Below are 15,428 nucleotides of genomic sequence, written 5' to 3'. Positions count from 1 at the left end.
GAAAGTGGGCATGGTGGGATCGAATGGGGCTTCCATGCAATTAGAGATCACTTTCAGTCTGGAAGAGATACGAACATAGGAGTTCCAGAGCCCTGGGAAGAGGAAGAGCATTGTCTGGGAAGGTTGGAAGGACCTGGGGGACAGGGAACTGAGACTATGGAGGGTGACCAGAAGCCAGAGAGACATGGCTCAGGGTCCTTTAGCCTGTCCCAAGCGTGAGGAAGTAGGACTTGTCAGGCAGGCACAGATGCCCAAGTCAGTGACCTTTGGTACTGTTGTTAGATTGTGTTTCAGATGCAGCGGCTGCTGGAGACAAGTTGTAACACAGACCCTGGCTCTCCTTGGAGTATCAGATTCACCTGGGAGCCCAACTTCTGGACCAAGCAGCTGGCTTCCCTTGGTGAGCTGCGACCTTTGACCTGTCAGCTAAGATTAAGCATAGGCAGTCTGCTGCACTTTTTAGGTGGGCCAGCATATGCCCAAGAAAAAGCGCTCTCAGAGGCTGCCAGGGATCATGGACTCAAGTGGGGGGGGGGGCGATGGGCTGAATAATGGCAGCGTGGGACTGTGCAACACCACCTGTGCTTCCTGTTCTGCCTGAGTGTCACTCATCTTACTTCGGCGCTTTCATTGCCGCAGGTGACAAGACAGTGACCTTCCTCTCCTGAGTGCTGTATGACAGTTCAGGTGAACATGTCTCTGTGTTGACACGGGACATATGTGTGTGGTACAAAGCTACACACTCCTTTGGGGCTGAAGTGCAAATGGAAGACTGATGGCCTCTTGTGCACTAATCTTCTCTGCTGTAATTTCTGTCACTCAGCCCCCAGGCAGAGTGTAGACAATATGAAGGCGTGCTCCTGTTGACAGCCTAACGGCTTATTTAACTAACTACCGAGAGCCACTTTGATTCGAGGCTGTTAATCTCATTGAGATATTTTTGAACTTGGCAAATCAATGATACTAGATTTGTTTGTTGTTTGCTTGTTTGTTTGGACAGGTCTCATGTAGCTTAGGCTGGCTTCCAATTCATTAAGTGACTGAGGGTGGCGTTGAACTTCTGTCTCTCTTGGCTCCACCTCCTCTCTTGGGTGCTGGGGTCACAGGTGTGCACCACCGTACCCAGGTTATGGTTCTGGGGATTGAACCTAGGACTTTGCACTTGCTAGGCCAGCGCTACCAAATGAGCTATATCCCCAGCTCTGGATTTAGATTTTTGCTGCCTTCTCTCATTTGGTTTAATTCAGCAGTTGGCCTTGGTTGAAGCCCGGTGCTGAGCACTAAAGGACCAGAGGTAAATCAGACACGTCATCTGTGTTCTCCTCAGCAAGCCTCATCAAAACAATGGGCAAAGGAACGGTAGACAGAGAGCGCACTAGCTAAGATCTTCTCAGCCCAGGGTGACAGGCAGTGCTGGTGCCTGGTGCTGACCTGGCATGGGATCTTCCATCACACTGTCCAACAGTTTCCCAGATGTGCACTTAGAGGCTCTCTGTGTACCCTTTGCTATTTTCCAACATGCTCCCTCCCCAACCCCACATGGATTAGTTAGACTCTGTTGGGCTGTTAGAATAAAAGAATGTAAGGAGCGAGTGGATTTCCCAGTGGGTGGGAAGGCTGTTATTTAGTAAAAGATGACCCAGTTCCTCAAACACCCACAGTCCTCTAAAGCCTGGCAACATTCTAGACTAAGTCTCGGAGGTCAGGGAGGAAAGTTGTTCATCTCCGTAGCTGACCAGGTTTTCTGAATGCTGTGCTTTGGTCCTGGTTGTAGAACATAGCAAAGGGGAGCAACTGTGCTTTGCCTTACCTTTGGGAATCTCTCTATTCTCAATCTCCAGGCTGCATAACCACTGAAGGTGGACAGATGACCCGGGCAGATGCAGCAGCTGCTGCTTATGGGAGTTTACAGAGCCAGTCGTCCTTTTATCAGAGTCACCAGGCACCCATGGCTCAGCAGGATGCTCTCAGCCACCCCACACACAAGTTCCAGCCTCCAGCACTGTGCTCCTCCTCTGTCTGCTGCTCCCACTGCTCGCCAGTCTCTCCTTCTCTCAAAGGCCAAGTTCCCCCTCCCGGCATCCACCCAGCTCACAGTTTCCGGCAGCCTTCTGAAATGGTGCCCCACCAACTGGGGTCACTGCAGTGTTCCACCCTGCTGCCCAGGGAGAAAGAGCTGGCCTGCAGTCCCCATCCGCCAAAGCTGATGCAGCCCTGGCTGGAACCACCGCCTCCTGCAGAACAGGAGAGTACACCCCAGCGGCCAGCACAGCCGCTGATTTCCCAGCCTGTGTGCATTGTCCCTCCACAAGACGTTCAGCCGGGAGCTCATGCCCCACCCACCGTACAGACACCCTCCATCCAAGTTCAGCTGGGCCACCACCAGAAGCTAAAGCTCAGCCACTTTCAGCAGCAGCCACAGCAGCAGCCCCCACCCCCACCCCCTCCACCCCCTGCACCCTCCCAGCATGCACCCCAACCCTTGCCTCCGGCCCAGCACCTGGCTTCCAGTCAGCACGAGACCCCCCCTGGGCCTGCCTGTGCCCAGAATGTGGACATTATGCACCACAAGTTTGAGCTGGAGGAGATGCAGAAGGATTTGGAGCTTCTCCTGCAGGCCCAGCAGCCCAGCCTGCAGCTGAGTCAGACCAAGTCCCCTCAGCATCTTCAGCAAACCATCGTGGGGCAGATCAACTACATCGTAAGGCAACCAGCACCCGTGCAGTCCCAAAGCCAGGAGGATACCCTGCAGGTAAGCTGTCTCCCAGGACTTCTCAGGGCATACAGCATCCAGTTCCTTCATCTAAGAGTGGTCCCTAAAAAAATCTTTTAAAAAAAGATTTATTTATTGATACAAGTGCTTTATCTGCAGAAAAGGGCATCAGAACACATTATAGATGGCTGTGAGCCACCATGTGGTTTCTGGGAATTGAACTTAGGACCTCGGGAAAAGCAGATGGTGGACTTAACCACTGAGCCATCTCTCCAGTCCAATCTAAGAGTGGTCTTTAGCTTAGCCTTCACACTTTAAAGCTACCCTTGCTCTCTCTTCTCAGCAAAGCTGTGGTGGACATAGTACGTGGTCTCTGTAGAGATCTGGCCCGGCTTAGCCCTGTTCCCTGGGATGGCATTGGGGATTTTGTCCATAGTTAGTACCACTGAAAACCAAAAGATATTGGGGGGGGGAATGGGGAAAGAGAGAGAGATACTGGTGGGGGGTGGGGAGAGAGGGAGGGAGAAAGAGAAGGAGAGAGAGAGAGAGAGAGAGAGAGAGAGAGAGAGAGAGAAGAGAGAGGAGAGTCAGTTCATGTAGAAACTAGGTATTAATATCAGGCATCTTCCTCTATTGCTTTTCACTTTTTCTTTTTTTTTTTTTTTAATTCAAGATAGGGTTTCTCTGTGTAGCCTTGGCTGTCCTGGAACTCACTCTGTAGACCAGATTGGGCTCAAACTCAGAGAGATCTGCCTGTCTCTGCTTCCCTAAGTGCTGAAATTGTGTGCCACCACCTGGCTTTCACCTTTTTTTTTTTTTTTTTTTTAAATAACAGTCTTACTGAACCTGGAGCTTTCCAATTTGGCTCAGCTGGCCTGCCAGCAAGGTCCAGGGATTCACCTGTCTGTACTCCCAACACTGAGGTTATAGGCACACACTGATGTCCTTGGCTTCTTTATGTGGGTTCTGGAGGATTGTACTTAGACTCTCATGGACTCATGGAAAGCACCGGTGCCTCTGAAGCTCAATAGATGGAACCATCAGACCTGGACCCCTGCCTGGGCTGGGGTAAAGGGGAGCAATATCTCCTAACTGTGCAACCTTTAAAACTCCCTTGCTGGGGAGCTTAGGCATGTCTAATGGGGCAATGGGTGTAGAATGAGGGTGACACTAGAGTTTAGTGGGTGGTGGCACTCTCAGAACATTCCGAGGATGATTTCAACTTTATTTCATAGCTTCAAAGCTAGATGTGTTTTATGTACACATGAGGAATATCATATCAACAGCCGTGTTCTGTAGGTGGTGCCATCTGTAGCTGGTAGGTGTGGAGTGGGATTGGTGAGGGCAAGCAGTCTGCCTAGAGACCATGCAGTGTTGAGAAGAGGAGCTAAGACTGAGGTCTGGGTCCTTCTGAATGCCACAGAGAAGGTTCCGATCTCTCCTTAGGGGGATATTGGGGGTACTGGATGCTGATCCTCTTAAGACGATTGAGCATGTTTATATCTTTGGGCTCTTTGCCATTCTGCATCTTAATTCTTTTCTTTCTAGCTCTCCTGTCCCAGCCTGTCTCCCCACCCCTTCTCACATTTTCACAGTGCTGTCTCCCTTAAAACTGACTACACATCTTCAGAGAGGCTCCAAAGACTTTTGTTTTATTATAACAAGGCTTCCCACTCATGCTTCACTATGGATGACTTTAGATAATGCTTCAGGTGTCATCTCCTGAGGCGTGGTTCCTTTGAAAAGGTTTGAAACAGTCCCTGTGATAGCAGAGCCGAATGCAGGGTCCATAGAGGGCCACAACCTAAATCCAAGTACAAAGTAACAGATTTGAGGGAGCATCTCAATGGTAGGTTGAAGGCTGGCTAGCCAATGAGACTTTCTCTGCTCACTACCTCAGCTCTGGGGTTCATCCTCAAGTTTTACATGCGTGCTGGGTCTTCTGCTTTGTATGCTACTTTACTGACTGTGCCATTTCCCCAACCCAGGTTATTTTTCTTTTCTAGAAAATTTAAGCCATTCATGGTGTGTAAACAGTGACAATGGGCAGGGATCATTAGTCCCTGCTGCTTCTCCGGGTGGAACTCATCCAGGGTCGTTATTTCTTTTCTAGGTTACAGAGGAGCCACCAGCATCAGAGGGCCCAAAGCCAGCTCTACCTGTTGACAAGAACACTGCTGCTGCCTTGTCCCAGACATCTGGGGAAGAAACTCCTCACGGGGTCACTCCAGTGGACAGCACCTCCCAGAACCCCTCTCCAAATGTGGTGAGAAAGGTACTAACACAGTGTAAAGCGGGATTTGTCAGCTCAGACACCAGGCACCTTGGGTGAGGCCAATGGGATGCAGGGAGGTGTGCTACCCTTATGCCTTTCCCCAAAGTGAGTCAGCAGTGAAGGTCTTTCCCCATCTCCATTCGCACTCCCTCATGGTATTGCTGGCCTTCAGTTAGAGTGGAAGGGGAGAAAGAGTCAACGTATTCTGTGCTCAGAATGGTGTGTGGTACTTCATGATCTGACTTCACCTTCCTAATGGCTGTCTGAGGTGGGCATTGCCACCAACCAGTTTAGGAAACTGAAGCCCAGGGCCCTATGGCTGCCAAGGAATAGCCTTTATCCTTTCTTCAGTGTAAGAGGGGGAAGATATTTTATGTAGCTCCCCACTACCCGAAGTTGTTGGCCTTAGAATCAGAACCAGTGGAATTGGTTGGATGCATGGTCAGCAGAGATGTCCTTGCAGAGGCAGTTGAGCACCTACGTACACAGAGACCTCTTGAAAATGAGCTATCAGAGGCCTCTTGTCTAGCTACCCTCTCATTTGATAGGCAGTAACCCAGCTCCCCTTCTTACTACAACCCCCGAGTTGTCTACCTCTGTCTTCTTGTCCTCTCCACGATATCCTCCTCCTCCTAGCTGGACTGTTAGCACTGTGCTATGCTCTCTACCCTACACTGTGTCCCAGGGTCCTGTTCCTCTTATCGCCCTCCAGGGCCCTGCACCCTCAGTCTTCCTGGTCCGCCCCAAGTCCTGGCTCTAAAGCCCTGTTGGCTAGTCTGTACAACTCCAAGCTTGCCTGGCAACCCCTTAGCATCCCTCTGTCTTGCAGCCTAGGTCTGCTGGTTGTTCCATGCACAACCCCTCATTTTCCCAGGAGGGCTGTGTTTTAGATCAGTCAGTCTCACTGCTCAAGAAGAGAGTTTAGAAGAGGAAGCAGTGGCAGAAATGAAATGTTGACTGGAAGCTTCTGGTGACTCTTAAAGACTAGGAAGACCTCTGATACTAGTGGCCTTTTGTCTGTGCCTGTCCTGTCCTGTCCTACCTGTTCTATTGAAAATGCTTTGGTCTACAGGTGTTGCAAATAGGCCTTTTGTAGATCTTAGTTGTTAGTTGACATCTAATCTATCCATTTAAAACTTTATTTACCTTTATTTTATATGCATTGGTGTTTTGCCTGCATGCAGGTCTGTGTGAGAGTGTCAGATCTTGGAGTTAAAGACAGTGAGCTGCCATGCAGGTACTGGGATTTAAACCTGGGTCCTCTGGAAGAGCAGCCAGTACCATAACTGCAGGACCATCTCTCCAGGCCCCACCCATTTATTTATTCATTTGACATTAACACATTTTACACACATTCACACAAGTGCACATGTATGTACTAGAATTTCCCATGTTGTAGATGCTCAGCACATACTGGTGTGTAGGGTGGTCCATCTCACTGTGGACTTGCAGTCTGGTGAGAGATAAACAGCTACTAACAGTAAGTTGGTTATGATGGAGTCATGATGGAGTGCTAGAACAGTCATTGAGGGAAACCTGCCTGGAGCACTTACCTCTGAGAGAGGAGGCTGCTCACAGGACCCCTCCCGGAAGTTTATTTTACACTAAGATGTGAAGAAGTTGGCCTAGTCAGGGAGAAAGGGTCTAGTGGGAAGGAGTGGCAGCTTTGGAAGGTCAAAGCTGAGAGGAAGCCAGGCTTTCTTAGGGGTTTCGGATGAATTGGCTCGGCAGGGACAGGCGATGGCCCTGGGAATGAGAGTGATTGGAAAGCCTTGCCTGTTACGCTTGAATTTGGGGTTCAGCGCTGGGGCTGGGGCAGTTGCCTGAAGGATTTTCAGCTGGGAGGGATATGTCTTGAATTAAGTTTGAAAGGTCACTTCAGCTGGAGATGAGTGGCAAGAGAGACAGGAATAGTACAGAGGAGAGAGGCTGACTGACATGGTAGCCTTGGGAAGGAAGAAGAAGCCAAGATTTCAAGGTCGACCAGATGGCAAGAGCTTTGAATTCAGTGTCTGATCAATGGCAGGAAGTGAGACAGGGAAAGACCTTTGGCTCAGTACTGCGGTCTCTCTTGGTCCAGGCACTGAGACCTGGGATAAAGAACATACTGAAGGGCGGTGGGGATGCAGTTTTGGATTGCTGATGTTCTCCCATGGAAACCACTCTAGAAGATGAGCCAAGGCAACCATTTTCAGTGTCCAGAGTTCATTAGGAAGCCTGGGATTTGCTGGTGCTGAAGTCGGGGTGGGGTGGGGTGGGGTGGGGCGGGGTGGGGTGGGGTGGGGTGGGGTGGGGTGGGGTGGGGTGGCAGAACCATACAGGAAACACTGCTTCCCATTTGGGGTGGGAGTTGGGGATAGGAGATGTGCATCTGTGTCTTCACATATAAAGCATGGAGGGAGGGAGAGAGGGAACCACATTTGAGCAACTTAGTCATGTTGCATGTGCGAGTGACTCTAGGACTCTCTGAGTCACGAGGAGACACTGGGGTTATTCTGGGTAGCTGTAGATTGGCAGCAGGGTTGCTTAGTTCTGGTAACTCACTTCTTGTTCTGAACTGTTCTTGGTCCTCATGACTGAGGCCATGTTGTGGATTCAGGCAAAGGGCAGGTGGGTGTTTTTATAAGGCTTCATATCTGAGGCTCCCAGACAAGTGTTCTTATTATGGCCTAGAGGGAGCTGTGGGCTGGCAGAGAGGCCTCCATAAGGAAAAGTGCTCTAACTGGAAGGGGTTTATTACTTTAAGATGGGGTTGAGTAGAATACAAGAGAAGAAGCTTGAGGATACCATATATTTTGAGCACCACATTACTGAATAATACATTATATGCATTTTAAAAAAGAACACATTTCCACAGGTTTTTTTTTTAACATAAGGATTCCACTTTGTGTCTTTGTTTATCCTAGCAATACTATGAGGAAGCCACTTTCTTATTCCCTTTTGAAAGATATGGAAACTGAGACACAGATTAAGTGACCCACCTAAGAGGTATACACCTGCCTGTGGGCAGGGTTAGGACGAGAACACAGGCTCCTGACTCAACTGGGCTCAGTGACGGGGTTCAATGGCTTCTCTGTGTACTGCAGTGGGAGAAAGAGGACTCCATTTTGGCCTCTTGCCTACTGAATTTGTCTCTGAAGTATCCCGGGGCTTTTCTGGGGAGAGTCCTTAGGATCCAGCCTCCTTTGGTCTTTGTTGTCTTTGGTGAAAATGTTTGCGTCTGCAGCTACTCCTCAGCCTGTGTTGGCCTATGGGTGCCAGGGACTCAGCCTGTGCTGGCCTATGGGTGCCAGGGACTCAGCCTGTGCTGGCCTATGGGTGCCATGGAAATGAAATGCACATCTGAAGGTCCTAGACCAGAGGGATCGGTGGCACAGGCTCCTTTGTGTGCATCCCATGCCAACTCTATTGCCACTAGGAGGACTTTGATTAGGGAAGACCACCTGTTGCTGCTAAATGGTGAAGACATTGCAGCTGAAGATGAGATGTGAACATTCTAGAGAGAGTTTTCTAGAAGGAGAAGCCATGCGCTCTCAGCTTGCCCTGCCACCTTCCGTGCACCTGGCAGGATGTTTTGACTTTAAGCCCCTGGCACTGGCTCAAGTGCCCAAGCTCCGTACTCTTGGTTCAGGTACTCTGAAAAGCGCCATGGTCACAACCCCCTATGTCCCTGGTGAATCTGGAAGACTTTTTAAATGGCTTCTCTTCATACTTTTGCTTCATCCTAAGCACCCAATGAAGAATACACACAATCAAGGGACCATAGGTACCACAGAGAGCCCAGCTGAGTCCCTCCTCACCTGCAGGTGAGCTCTTGGATGCACGCTGTGCAGCACAGTTCTTCCATACAGCACTTTGAGATCACAGGGTATTGCGCATGGCTGGGTTGTGTTTCCTTCAAATGACACAGAAGCAGCAGGCCTTCCTGTGACCCAGATTATTAAGAGAGATGCAGATGAGTGAAGGATAAAGGTTAAGAAGGAAAGCAGTGTGTTATCAAGGCACATTGACACATGACCTCCTAATGACTCTTCTAACAGCTCCCTGAGATTTACACCAGCCTGTGGAAGAGGAGATTCCAGCCCAGAGATGAGAGATAACTCACTTCAATTCTTACTGTAACCCTGGCATATGTGAGAAAGTACATCTTGCCTTCACACTCCTACTGCTAAGCTAGCCTGCCTATCTGAAGCTGATGAAGCCCTCAGATCGTCTGAGCCCTTAATTCATGTGTCAGCTTACCTCTGTAGGGTGAAATTACCTCTCCTTGCCTTCATCCTCAGCTAGGGTGAGAGCCCTCAGTGTCTGTCGAGGACCCAATTCATAAGTCAGTGCTCCCTTTCCTACTGTACCTCAGCCCAGTGCTCTTTGGTGATATTAACCACTGTGAAACAACCAGAAGCCAGGACTGAGCAGGCAAAGCTTTGGCGCAAACCCAGGGCGTCATGTCATGTACGGCATCAGAAACTCACGCATGATATAGTTTGATCAAGCAAGTTTAGAAACATGGATTTTTTAAAAAGTTGCTCTTTTCTTTTTATTTTTCCTTCCTTCCTTCCTTCCTTCCATTCTTTCTTTCTTTCTTTTTTTTGGTAGGGAGGTCAGTTTCGAGACAAGATTTCTTTGTGTAGCCCTGGCTGTCCTGGAACACTGTCAGTGCTCAGGGATTCTCCTGCCTCTGCCTTCCGAGTGCTGGGGTTAAAGGAGTGTGCCACCACGCCCACCTTAGGAAGTTGCTAATTGTCTACATTCCAGCAATGAGCAGGATAGAAGGAGGGAGTTAGCATTCTATACTGGAAGTTCCCAGGAAAGAAGACCGCAGCTTCACCTGAGGAGAGGCCACCATATGAGATTGTTGAAAGACAACTTAAGCCCTCCACTCTTTCTTCTTCTTCTTTTAAAAAAATTATTATAATTTATCCCCTTGCTCATATCTTCCCGGTCCCACCATCCCTCCCTCTTCTGCCCTATTCCCCTCCTTAGACCTCTGATGGGGGCTCCCCTCCCCCACTGTCTGACCACAGTCTATCAGGTCTCATCCGGATAGCCTGCATCCCCTTCCTCTGTGTGCCTGTATGGTGTTGGTCTAACTGGATGTCCACATGCAGAGAATGCAAATAGATCCATATTTATCACCCTGCACAAAACTAAAATTCAAGTGGATTAAAGACCTCAACATAAAACGAGACACACTAAATCTGTTAGAAGAAAAAGTGGGGAAGAGCCTTGAACTCATTGGCACAGAAGACAACTTCCTGAACAGAACACCAACATCTCAGGCTCTAAGATCAACAGTGAATAAATGAGACCTCATGAAACTGAAAGGCTTCTGTAAGGCAAAGGACACCACCTTCCACTCTTAAAAGACTCTGAAGCTATCACTGGACCCAGTCTCAGCTGTTCACTTACATGTTAGGCTCCATTTGTTCTGCTTAATGAGGCTATGTAGAGGCGAAAGTTTAGAAGTCATCCCATCCAAAATCATGGTCTTTGTTTGTTTTCAAGACATGTTTCTCTGTGTAGCAATGGCTGTCCTGAAACTCACTCTGTAGTCTGGGCTGGCCTCGAACTCAGAGCCTCTGATCTACCTGCCTCTGCCTCCTGAGTACTAGGATTAAAGGAGTGCACCGCCATTGCCCGGACAAAATACTGTTATTAAACTGATTCATTTTGTTGTTGAAAAAAGTATGCTTCAGATATCTGGGAATGAGTTGATGAGGAATGCCATGCCATCTTCCCTGCTTTATCCCCCAAACGTTATCTTGCTGGAAGAGCCAGAGGCACAATAAACTCAGGACATGTGTACTCTGTGTCCGTTTATTATTTCACAATTACTTCTCACTAGGGCACCAGATTTTTATCCAATGGCACAAAATTAAGACCAGCCAGCAGGTTTCCCAGGCCAGACCAGGATTCCTACTCTTGGGCCTAGATGGACTTGGGAAATCTGGGTAATCATTCTGTGTCTCAATTTTCCTTCCTGTTAGAGTGAAAGAGCAGTGCTTTCTCTGAATTTTGGGAATACCATGTGGCAAACACTACAACAGTAATGTCAACACACTGAACTCCAGAAGGAGTTGTAGATGGTGGGGAGAGGGTGGGCCGCAGGTTACAAAGGCTGGGTAAAGGGCCGCATGGGTGACTAATAGAAGAGACAGAAAGTTAGGGGCATCTCAGACAAGGTGGCAAGTCAGGTGGTAAGGACAGATGAGCGCTGCTCACACAGGCAGACAGAAAGGAGCTAGGGCCCGGGCAGAGCTCAGATGCCTGCTTAGCATGCACAGCACCCTGGGCTCCATCCTTAGTGCCTCAGAGAACTGGGTATAATCGTCCAGCACTTGAGAGGTGGAGGCAGGGAGATCAGAGGCTCAGGGTCACCCTCAGCTACAGCAAGACCCCGGATCAACAAACAAGCAATGGAAGCCAGGCCATGCTGGTTAAGGGAGCTGAGACCGGGCTCTTAGCTCAGGGCGCTTCTCCCCTCACCCTCTAAAGCCCTGAGTTCAGTAACAGCAAATGGTTCTTGGTGTTTTGACTCTTCCTTTCTGAACTAGAAAACAATTTGCTTTCACTTGCAAACCTCTCACGTGCTTTATGAAGTCTGAAGGGTGTATTTGCGTGGTGAAGTTGAGGGGTCAGTGTCCTGCGAACAGTTCAGATGCTAAGCCATGATCTTGTGAGGCTGTACGGCAGGGAGTGCGCCTTTGCTTTCTTTTGCTTCACCTCTGAACTGCATGTTGCAGAGGGCAGCCTTCTTCTTCCACCTTGAGTGAAGCCCTGGCCACAAGACAACGTGGTCATGTTGCCAAGCCCTCCTCCAACCCCAGCATGCTGTTTAGAAGCCCTTCCCTCCTTCCCGACTCTGCTTGCCCCGGTGGGACTGCTGTAGCGTCTACTCACCTGTGGAACTGGCAGCAGAGAACCCTGAAGCCTCTTGATGCCCCAGTTTCTTCCTGCAAATGAAATAAGCAGTTTTTGGTTTAGTGGTTGGTGGCACTACATTCCAGAGAGACAGAAAAGTATCAAAAATATTTAACATGGTGTACATAGGTTCCAAAAATGCCATGTGTGTGCACACACGCTGGGTGTGGTGCATTATTTATTTTATGTATTGAGTGGTTTGCATATATATATATATATATATATATATATATATATATATATATATATAAATCTGTGTACCATGTGCATGCCTGCTGCCCATGGAAGCCAGAAGAGGGCGTTGGATCCCATGGGACTGGGGTTGCAGATAGTTGTGAGCTGTCATATAGGATTCAAGCCCAGGTCCTCTGGAAGAGAAGCCAGTAGTACTCTTAGCCACTGAGCCATCTTTCCAGCCCTGCCATCATGTTTTTATGACCCTATAGAAACGGAGTCAATGCTTGGCTGCTCATAACACTGTTTCTGAGTTCCTTCTTCTTGGAGGTTTCCCAGGTTCCGTGCGCACTAGCAGAGCTTTACTCCTGCTGGCACTGGCTGCCTCATGATTGGCTAGAGATGTGGAGAGGAAAGAGATGCTATAGGAGCAGATCTCCAGCAGACTTGCTTAAAAATAAACTGTGACAATTTGCATAATTCTTTTGTGGCTCAGTCTGCCCGTCCTCTTCTTAGTCTGTCACTGTGTGAACTCATGTGTCACTGCATGAAGTGAGAGAGGTGATGTCCTCTGCAAAAGCCTGCTCTTTGAGACTCGGCTCTGCGCACAACTCAAATGATTACGTCGTTGATCTAAATGGGTTCTGGATTAGCATCAGGGGTCTCACCCAGAGCTTGCTAGAGCATGCACGAAGCCCTGAGCTCAGTCCTTACCACTTTATAAAATTAGGCCTGGTGGCACATGACTTTAATCCTGACCCTTGGGAGGAGGAGGCAGGAGGACCAGAAGTTCAAGGTCACTCAGTTACATGCTTATGCAGTTCTCAGTGTCTGCCATGGGCAGATAAAATGTACATCAGAACTACATTAACTATAATAATGTCATTTGGGGGGGGGAAGAGGGATAGCCCAGCTGAAATGACTCGTTTGTTCTGTATTATAAAGTGCAACGCATCCTTCACCAGATATTCCTGTCTGTAGATAAGGAAGTGCCAGTTACTAGAAAGCTGTGGTAGTGGGCAACCAGGACCACTAGGGGACAGCTCATGCTGCAGTGTCTCTCAGGTCCCACAGGTGGAGGACAAGGCCAGCCATAGTCTCACCAAGAGGCTCACAGAAGGCCCTAACGTGAGCACTCTGGAAGTAGCAGAAAAGAGGAGAGGGCCAAGGCAGAGCCAGCAGACGCTCTGGAGGACTCAGGCATTCTCAGTCTCCATCCGGAAAGCCACTGGATTCTGGCCTTGGATCCTTCTGCTGGCTCCCTGCCTAACTTGTTTTGGTTGGAGCATCTTTTCATCCTCGATCTGTAGCTTTGTTGTTGGGATGTAAAGTACTCATCAAATTGGAAAGTCTTTACTAAACACTATTGAACTACCAAGCAACACGCACAAAGCCCACACTTTTCTATGGAAAAACAAAAAATGCTTAAGTCATCTTTTCTTTTTTCTTTTTTCCCCTCTCTGATACATGGTTTCTCTGTGTAGCTCTGGATAGCCTGGAAATCACTCTGTAGACCAGGCTGGCCTCAAACTCAGAGATATACGTGTGTGCCACCACTGCCCTACTTAATCATCTATTTTTAAAACTGAGAATTAAGAATCAGGTAACATAAATTTTAAAGGCTGTTAACCAATAAGAAACAGGGTAGGGAGAGAAGAGAAAAAAGTTGATAACACCAAACAAAATAAAAATGTGAAGGTTGTGAAAGACAACAAGGGGATGGGAAGGGAGAGAATGCAGCTGAGGGAAGGGATAAAGAAACAATTGCAGAGGGCAGAGAGTCAGGGGCTCAGGCCCTGCCTGCATGGCTCTGAGTGTTACAGCCCAGGACTCACAGCTAAGAAAAGCCCCTTGAGTGTCTTAGGTGAAACACTGGAAGGCTCCTCCACATCAGAGTGTCACCCGATGGCTATGCAGTCTCAGCCAGAAGGGGCCAGTTACTGACAAAAAGCCAGAAAGACATGAAAGAAGAGAAAGAAACCTAACATGTACCAACGTGAGTCTAGCAAGGAGTCTGGGTACAAGATCAACACAAAAAGCTAATTGTGTTTCTATATAAAATAAAAAGAAATGGGAAACCATATCAAACACCCAAACACGACTTCATTCCTGTTCTACTAAGGCGTCTGTGACCAAATACAGCAGTAGACAGCCAAGTTTGCTGCAGCAGTGACGTTGTAGGCGTTTGCAGGGGTTGCGTGTTTTAACCTTCACCACCATAACCTCTCAATGGCTATTGTGAGGCTTGGCTACGGCAGGGCGGGTAAAAACTCCCAGCCAGTTTTACCTTGCATGCAATAAATCTTCAGCTCCCCAAAGCCAGTTGTGATTTTAGGGAAAACCCGCAGAGTCACTTGTGAGTGGAACCAAGCTGCTGTTTACTCAGCTGAGCATTTGTAGAATCAACATCCCCACATTGTTTTGAATTTTCGATTAGGTCACATAGTCACCAGACAATGCTATTGGGTATAGGAATAAAGTGTGTAAGAAAAAAAAAAAGACCAAAGTTTGTGCTTTTGTGGAGTTTAGTTTCACAGGGGAACAGCAAGTGATCAGTGTATTAAGGATGGGCGCTGAGGTTGAAAGGACCAGCATTATGGGAGCATCAAGGTCATGGGGACATGGTCTGCCCTAGAGGATGAAAGAACCTTTGTTACCAAAACCCACCACCACCACCACCACCACCACCACCACCACTACCACCACCCCAACAAAACCAACAAAACTAACAACAACATCATCCTGGCAGTGGTGCTGAGCTCTGACAGGCAGGCAGAACAGGGGGCTTGGAGCAATGAGAATGTTCTGTGGAAAGAAGGCAGTCTCCCTGGAGGGGGCGAGGGCTGCCTAAAGCCCTAACCCACAGAGGATAGGGTGGGAGTTGTTCTTTGATTTGTGGCTGCTAAGGATGAGGGCACAGGTCACCTGGGTCTTGCGAGTCTCATCAGCATTTTTGTATTCATTCTGAGGAGAGAGGGGTCCACTGCAGGGATTAATGAAAAGGTAGGATGTGATCTGGTGTGTGTTCCCACTTGAGGATTCATCCCTGTTGTCTAGGGATGTAGGAAAGTAGGTAAAGGCTTTGGCTCTGTCAGAGAAAGGGACATGATGGTAGATCTGAATTTCAGGGCCTGGGGTTGGCGTGGGAACATGGAGGGTGCTGTGAGATGTTCCTTCCCAGGCTGTGACTTACAGACTTACAGGGTGACCAGGCGTGACATTCACAGGGAGGAACACAGTCTTTCTTCCTAGGGAATAGCTTTACCTCCTTTATTTTGACATCCAAGAATGTATTGAAGTGTTTACTGCTGTCAGGAAATTTGAACACTTCACACATGGGGGAAA

At 48.5% G+C, this 15,428-nt stretch overlaps 1 protein-coding gene across 6 annotated transcripts in view; it reads left to right on the top strand.

The window, feature by feature from the left end:
• Positions 1–15,428, top strand: part of TRIM66 (tripartite motif containing 66) — a 66,319-nt gene that overhangs the window by 40,440 nt on the left and 10,451 nt on the right. For all 6 annotated transcript variants that reach the window (XM_084772492.1, XM_084772496.1, XM_084772491.1 and 3 more), the window contains 3 exons: positions 283–400; positions 1,842–2,752; positions 4,827–4,988. In XM_084772492.1, the coding sequence (XP_084628618.1) occupies positions 283–400; positions 1,842–2,752; positions 4,827–4,988 (1,191 nt within the window). The remainder of the gene's footprint in view (positions 1–282; positions 401–1,841; positions 2,753–4,826; positions 4,989–15,428) is intronic.

Source organism: Acomys minous, assembly GCF_964271855.1.
Source record: "Acomys minous genome assembly, chromosome: 2".
NCBI lineage: Eukaryota > Metazoa > Chordata > Mammalia > Rodentia > Muridae > Acomys > Acomys minous.
The sequence above is the reverse complement of the archived record's forward strand: the minus strand, read 5'-3'. Positions and strand labels throughout refer to the sequence as shown.